This window comes from Cryptomeria japonica, chromosome 8, assembly GCF_030272615.1.
Source record: "Cryptomeria japonica chromosome 8, Sugi_1.0, whole genome shotgun sequence".
NCBI lineage: Eukaryota > Viridiplantae > Streptophyta > Pinopsida > Cupressales > Cupressaceae > Cryptomeria > Cryptomeria japonica.
In genome coordinates, this window is record NC_081412.1 from 44,142,896 (window position 1) to 44,151,932 (window position 9,037).

General features: G+C 32.8%; 1 protein-coding gene across 1 annotated transcript; it reads right to left on the minus strand.

Annotated features, from left to right (window-relative positions):
• Positions 1 to 2,712: 2,712 nt before the first annotated feature.
• LOC131043880 (RING-H2 finger protein ATL74) lies at positions 2,713 to 3,848 on the minus strand. Its single transcript, XM_057977110.2, has one exon. It carries the CDS (start codon positions 3,673 to 3,675, stop codon positions 2,950 to 2,952), a length of 726 nt encoding a protein of 241 aa, XP_057833093.1. The 5' UTR covers positions 3,676 to 3,848; the 3' UTR covers positions 2,713 to 2,949.
• Positions 3,849 to 9,037: the final 5,189 nt, after the last annotated feature.

Genomic DNA, 9,037 nt, shown 5'->3' on the forward strand with positions numbered 1-9,037 from the left:
AGCATTGAGTAGCAAGGTGGCATTTCATCCTACCATATCCTGCAAGAAATCTTCAAGATCTAAACATCATGGAGCATAAAATTATATCATACTTCATGCAAGCATGTGTGTTTCATTAGGTCATTCATGTCATGTCATGTTATTGCATCAACACTTGTGATCACATTCAAAGAGAATTACATCATCAATCTACAATTATCTACAACAGATCTGAGGTATATTAATTAGCATTTACTTTAGTATTTCAATTCATTTCAAGGGTTAATTCCAAACTCAATGTTTGACTTAGGCAAACCCCAATTCCCAACATCTTTCTCTCTTTTGCAAGTATAGGTTACAAGTTCAAGAGTTGTAAATCTGGAATTAGGCAAAGTAGATAAAGATAATTAGATCCAATTTTGCAAGAATGAAAAGTAGAGGACAAGGTTGCTCCACACTCCTTTGATGAATTTGCCACAAATATTCTAGAGTAGATTCAACATTTTTGTTCCAAAAAGATAAAGCTCATTCACATCCAACATTCTAGGGACATGGTCATTCGGAGCTCCATTGACCCACTTATTTAGGTTCGGATTCTGGTCATAGGTTGCACTCATCTTCCTCATATCAGATCTATACATATAGCTTCATATCAAATCTACAAATATCTATTCATAATCATTAATGTCAATTTTCCATCTTTAGGCCTAGATCTAGCTTTCAACTTTCATGTTTTCAATATCCAATTCAATCCCCACAAAGGGAGCCATTTGAAATCAATCAACATTCATCCCTTAGAGGTGAATCTATTGATTTCATCTTCCTTTAATAATATAAGGATTTGTATGAAACAGGTTTATTCCTTGTTTACATTGCTAAACTAGTGAATCCCTATTTCACCACCTCACACATACATGTATGTGTGTATGCATGCATGTGTACACACACACACACACACACACACACACACACACACACATATAGATCATATATTAATTTTTAGAATACATATCCACCTATAATAGATATGTGTTTCTAGTTTGTAATCTATAAAATACATTCAATTTATTACAGTTTTTGTTATTATCTTTTTTTATATTGTATAACTATAGATAACTCATATGAGTTGTCACATTAAATTTCTAAAGTGTATCTTTTAGTATTTTAACACCACTAATAGTTTTTTTTGGGTCCATGATGATTTTGCACTCATACAATTATCATAATATTCTCATAAATTTTCAAGAATGACAATTTGTAGGCAACAAATAGATATCAAGAAATAAAAAATCAAGGATCTCAAAATCATTTCATATCATTGTGATACCCAACCCCAACCCCACACAATCTGAATGGTTTTTATTATATGTTCTTTTTTTCAATCCAATGATCATTAGCTTATAATTAACCATATCTATGAAAAAGATCTTTTACTTATAAATTTGCACCTCTCACAATTATTCAAATAACTCAAGTTTTATACTAGCTTATTAACAATGTTTAAACTTAAGATATGAAGCCCATTTCATTAAATATGATTTTACATATCACTTTTTTTTTTTAAATACCAAATATATAGAAAGAAAAATTAGGTACCATACATTAAATCAATATTTTTTGTGACATCCATATGACATAACATAATTTCCCCTACAATCCAATGATCATTGGCCTATAATTAAACATATCTATGAAAAAAGACAATTATTCAAATAATTGAAGCTTTGATATTAGCTTATTAATAAATTTAATGTTTAAACTTAAGATATGAAGCCCATTTTATTAAATATTGTTTCACATACCATTCTTTTTAAAGTGTCAAAATACAAAAGAAGGAAAAATTAACTCCAATGTATTAAATCACCTTTTTTTATGTCACCCATATGACATAACATAATTTATTACTTTCTTTATATGACTTGTTGGTAAGAACTCGTTGTATTTAATTGCTAGTAATGACAAATCATAGACAACAAATAGATGTCAAGAAATCAGAAATCATGGACCTAAAAGAGATTTCATATCACTGTGCTACCTAACCCCAACCCTGCACAATCTGAACGGTTTAAATTATATGTTACTTTTAACAATCCAATGGTCATGGGCCTATAATTAAACATATCCATGAAAAGGATCCAACACTTGAAACTTTACACCTCTCACAATTATTCAAATAACTCAAATTTTGATATTAGTTCATTAATGAATTTAATATTTAAATTAAAAATATAAAATAGCCCATTTTATTTAATATAATTTCACATACCACTTTTTTCAAAAAATATCAAATATAAAAACAGAAAAATTAGGTTTTATATATTAAATCATTTTTTTTAATACCACCCATATAACATAACATAATTTATTATTTTCTTGAATCCATTATATTTAATTAATAATAATGTAGGTCAAACTAAATCACTCACAACAAAAAAAATCAACTCAAACTCCAAGTACTAAATTCTCTTTCCTAATATACAATGCATTTTTCTTCTACTTTAAGATAAAATATATTTAAGAGCTACAATCTTTTTGAGCAACTTTTCAGTGAGCATCTAAATAAAGTTACTCTTCCCACATACACCAGCATTTCAGACAACAATGGAGAGACCAAAGCTCATGTATTCATTAAAAAAAGGTTAAATACATGATTGAGATCAGCTTGAAAACTTTTCACTGAGCATCTAAATAAAGTTGCTCTTCCCACATACACCAGCATTTCAGACAACAATGGAGAGACCAAAGCTCATATATTCATTAAAAAAAGGTTAAATACACGATCAAGATCAACTTGAAAAAATTATATACACCCTCATTCTGTACACACTTTTTCCTCGCCCTATTATTTCCCAAACAACTGACCTACTTTCACCCATTACCAGAGGTAATGAAATCCTAATCCCAAGAAATAGTTCCAGTCTGACCCACAAAAACGACCCATGTCACTTTTACAAGCTCACAGGATAAGCACTAACAAGTGTCAGATCCTGGATTCCGATCAGAAGTATTCTGAGCTACTCTGTCCACAGATTCTGTTGGGGTTTCAGCACTCTGTTCCGTTGCAGAACCCTCAATCTGTTCTTCTTCTTCATCTTCTTCTCTGGCCCGATGAATGATTATACGAATGCTACCATTATGGGGACATTCATGCCCCTGCTGGTAACTACAGAGCAGGGCCGCCACAGTGCTCTTCTCTGCAACAAAATCCACAAGACTCCGCCTGCAAGTCGGGCAGGAGGAATGAGACAGAAGCCATTGATCTATACACTGCCTATGAAACGAATGATTACATTCGGGCAAGACCCGGATCTTTTCCCCATCGGCAAAGTCCGAGAGACAAATGGGGCAGTCCAGTTCCACACGGCCCGCAGGCTTTGAGTAGATCATGGTGGGCAATGTCTGAACCTCCGCCCGTTTCAGACCTTTGTCATCGGGCACTCCGAGACCCGCAGACCCAGACCCAGGTGTGCTGATTTCACCGCCCCTCCGGGCTACAAAGAGCCGGGTGAAGTGAAACGACCAGCGGATGATGTAGTTTATGGCCAGGGCACAGATCAGAGCACAGAGCAGAGCCGCTAAGATTACTACTAAATTTGGGTCGAAAGAACCTTCCTCTGGCCGGAGTTGGATCATATCTTTTGATATATCCACCGGCATAGACGCTGGATTTACGTCCAGTAGCTTTCTGGAGGACATGGCGAACTGAATCTTTGGATTCCGGGATTTCACAGAGTTGGAGGGGAGGATAGTGGCATTTGGTGAAAAGCAGGGGAGTTCAGTAGTATTTTGAGGGAGGATCTGGGAGTGGGTTTATAATGGGAAGAGCCGTTTCGTGTGTTGGCCCACCAGGGGGTGAATTATTTGGGCGGGCGGATCGCAATCGTGCCACATCTCCCTGGTTTTGTTTATATCAACTTGTCTCTTTTTGTCCTGTTTGTATATTCTCCTCATTCGCCCCTTGGTTAGAGTCTGGTCGACTGTTGAGTTATGTGGTTTCGAACCCCTTTCCGGATGGGGAAAATCGGTTTAGTGGTGAGGTGTTTCTTTTGGTAGAGGATTTTATAAAATTGGCAAAGAATCTGATATGAGGCCCCTTATAATAGTAGGCTAGCTTATTTTAGTTCGATTTTAGAACTATATAGTAAGTTATTCTATGGGCTCATTAATTACTTGAATTTAGAACATGTTGAAATCTTTTTGAATGAGAGTTAAGGATTGAGACATATTCATTCTATCAAATTTGTTTAATACGTTCTTCGACCTCATTTCTTATGATGTCGACTTTGTCAAATTTGTCCGACACAATCCCGACTTCATCTTGTATGATGTCGGTTCTATCAAATTTAACTGGCATTCTCTCGGCATCACCCCTTATGATGTTGGAGTCTTTCACTCAACAAGACATTTTCCCTAGTGGACTCATATAGAACCATTCAACTTCATCAGTAGAGAGTCAAGAATTGAGAGATATGGAGTGTCATTTGAAATGTTGATGCAACTAAATTCTACACAATTGAATCTAGAAGCACAACACAATGATATACACTTCATCAAATTTGTAGATGATATGATCCTAACCTTGTCCCTTATGATATCAGATCTATCAAATTTGCCTCCCGGCCTCACCTCTTATGATGCTGGGTCAGTCAAATTTGTTTGGCACGATCCTAGCCTCATCCCTTATGATGTCTGGATTGTCAAGATTGCCCGACATGCTCTCAAGTTCATCCCTTAGGATGTTGGGGTTTTGCACTCAACAAGACCTGATTTGTAGTGGAGTCATTTAGAACCATTCAACTTCATCAATAGAGAGATAAGGACTAAGAGATATTGGGGAGTGATTTGAAATGTTGATGCAAATAAATTCTACGCAATTGAACCCAAAAGCACATCGCAATGATATGTATTTTGTCAAATTTGTCTGGTGTGATCCCAACCTAATCCTTTATGATATCAAATCCATCAATTTTTCCTCCCAACCTCATCCCTTATGACATCAAATCCATCAAATGTGTCTCCCGACCTCATCCCTTATGATGTTGGGTCAGTCAATTTTATCTAGCATAATCCTAGCCTCATCCCTTATGACATCAAGTTTGTCAAATTTGTCTGACATGCTCTCGGCTTTATCCCTTATGATGTTGGAGCTTGCACTCAACAAGATGTTATCCCTAATGGACTTATTTAGAATCATTCAACTTCATCAATAGAGAGTTCAGGATTGAGAGATATGGAGTGTGATTTGAAACGTTGATGCAACTGAATTCTACATAGTTGAATCTAGAATCACAATGCAATGATATCCATTTTGTCAAATTTATCCAATATGATCTTCGATATCATCCCTTATGCTATTGGATCCATCAAATGTTCCTCCCGACCTCATCCCTTATGATGTTGGGTCAATCAAATTTGTCTAGCATAGTCCCAACCTCACCCCTTATGACATCAAGTTGTCTGACATGATCTCGGCTTCATCCCTTATGATGTTGGAGCCTTGCACTCAACAAGATGTGATCGCTAATGGACTCATTTGGAACCATTCAACTTCATCAATGGAGAGTCAAGAATTGAGAGATATGGAGTGTGATCCAAAACGTTGATGCAATTAAATTCTACACAATTGAATCCAGAAGCACAATGCAATGATATCCATTTTGTCAAATTTATCAAATATGATCTCGACCTCATCTCTTATGATATCAGATCTATCAATTATCCCCCGACTTCATCCCTTATGATATGAAAACCTTATTATACTCAACAAAACTTAACCCTAAACATATATTAAAATTATAAAAATATTAAAATGGATTCCGTAGTTTGAAGTAATTATATGCTTGTTTTTTTTGTTGTCGTAGGTGCATAATGTACATGAGCAAAAGCAGTGAATTTTCATTTTCATCCGTAAAAGGTGCTCTCTCTACCTTCCACTATTCCAGGAAAGCTTGAAATTAAAATATTCTCTAGCCCTTTAATTTCTTGTCTCTATTCAAGGAATTCCCACCTCCTACGCCTTTGTAGTGTCGTGAAATTTCGTGAAAGTTTCTGACTTGAGGATGTACTGTTTTATCTTTAGCGTGTCACATTTCATGTGGAGGCTCTTGTCTTCACTTTACTCTACACGGGTTTTCATATATTATAATAATAATAAAGAAGGTTTCCACGAGCTTGGGTTATAGGTTGTGCTCTAATTGAGTTACATTTGCAAATCCTTTAGTGGTTTGGTTGGAGGATATAAATATTTTACAAAGTAGTTTTGTAATTGTGATATTAGGTGATTAAATGATTTTTTTTGTTTAGATTAGGTGCGAGAGGTGTTGCAGTCTATTTATGTTGAAATTCTTAATTTATGTTTATTTTTAAAAATTCAATTTATTTTAAGAAAAATGTAATTTCAATTTGTGATCTGTTTAGCATCTCAATTTGTTTAAATTAGGTTGAGATCAAAATATTTGTTGTCTATATGTGAAATTAGTCTTTGACAATTATTATGTATCAGTTACATATATTCATTTCAGAAATCTCTTAAAATAGTCCAAAACTATCAAATTGTTATTTTTAGTGAGTTGACATTTAAGTAAATCTGAATTTAAAAATTTATCCAAAATTTTAAAAATGCTTGTTTAATCTTAAGAGTTAGTTTCTACAAAAAAATTATATTTACACACAAAGTTATGTAATTTTCACAATTTAAAAAAACCTAGAAAAAGTATTAATTTGTAATTTTGAAGGTTCAAACAATTGAAGCTGGCTCCAAAAATTATCAAATTAGTCTGAAATTTTCATATATATATATATATACACACACACACACACACACACACACACATATATGTGTGTGTGTGTATATATATATGTATACACATATGTATATATATACATATACACATATATACATAAATATATATTATATATATGTATGTATATGTATATATGTATATATATATACATATATGTACATATGTGTATATACATATATATACACATATGTATATGCATATGTATATATGGATATATATAAAAATACATGTGTATATATATACACATATGTATATGTATACACATATGTATATGTATATATATATGTATATATATACATATACACATATATACATAAATATATATTATATATATGTATGTATATGTATATATATATATGTGTATATATATATATATATATACATATGTGTATATATGTATATACATATGTGTATATATGTATATACATATATGTACATATGTGTATATACATATATATACACATATATACATATATGTACATATGTGTATATACATATATATACACATATATACATAAATATATATTATATATATGTATGTATATGTATATATGTATATGTATATATATATATATATACATATGTGTATATATGTATATACATATATGTACATATGTGTATATACATATATATATATACACATATGTATATGCATATGTATATATGTATATATATACACATATGTATATGTATATACATATACATATGTGTATATATAGTATATACATATACATATGTGTACATATGTATATGTATATACATATATATACATATATATACATATACATATGTGTATATATACATATGTGTATATATACACATATGTATATGTATATATATGTATATATATGTATATACATATACATATGTGTATATATACACATATGTATATGTATATACATATATATGTATATACATATATGTATATACGTATATACATATGCATATACATATGTGTATATATGTGTACATATATATACGTATATATGTATATATTGTTGGGATCCAAGAACACTGAGACGAGGGGTGGGGGGGTAAATCAGTGTTTTGCCAATATGAACAGTTTTTATCCTTTTATGTCATGCATATATAAACTAGTAAACAAATAAACATATAACAAGAAGCAAATAAACCATCCACATAAATGAACACCATAACACACATAATTTATGCGTGGAAACCTCAATGAGGAAAAACCACTGTGGGATTTGTGACCCACAATATCAGTTCATTGGCCATATGAAAAGATACTACATATAATAGGGGCCTGCACATGCAGGAAGGCACACTGCCTAGACCATACTGCTCATCACTAAAGAGCCTCACTGACTACAAGCTTTCTACTAAAGTAAATTACTGAAAATGAACTCAAGAATATATCTGCTATGCCAAATAGAGTTCTGGAATTGGCTCTGCTCTGTACCGATTCATAAACCCTAAACTGCTACCGGTATCACTTCTCCTCCAAGAATGCTTTCCAAGCTATCTATAGATCATTGCATGATATAACAATCTCATACAAAATGATCTTCATACATATATTTCGCATCATACAGTTCAACTACATTCTCCTGTATCCACACTACATATCATCTCTCATGTCTCTCAAAATAACCTAGTAGACTGACCTATATACCTATTACAAATAATATGCCTTATGTCGGCTTACAAGACATTTACAAAAGATATTCAATGTTGCCTTGACAATAATTACAAAATAATTTATTAAGTAAATCCTCCTTGATGTCGGCTTCCAATGAAGTATTGATGTTGGTGTCGGTGTCAGTTTCGGTGTTGGTGTAGCCCTAAATGCTCCAAAGCCGGTATCTATTAGTATATGCTTCCTAATGTCAGTATATGACTTCCATCTGATCTTATTGCCATTAATGACAACAAAATGAATCCAATAATTGTCAATTGCCAACAATCTCCCCCTTTGGCATTGATGGCAACACTCATGTGAAAAATGAACTCCCTGTCGGTATGCTCCCCCCGAGCATTACACTCCATCTGATCTCCTTCCCATGTGATTTAACTGGTATTCTCTGATATTTTTCACATGTATGCATACTCCCCCTTTGACATTAATGCCAAAGACCAATGAAAGAATTGAAAGAAATAAAAGAATACTGTTAGTTTGATTGGAGCTTAGTCATCTTCAAAATTTCCGGGTATGCCTTTTGCAATAATAGAAGATATGTATCCCAACGGATTTGAAAGTATCATAAATAAATGCAAATCCGCTTAGTAAGTGG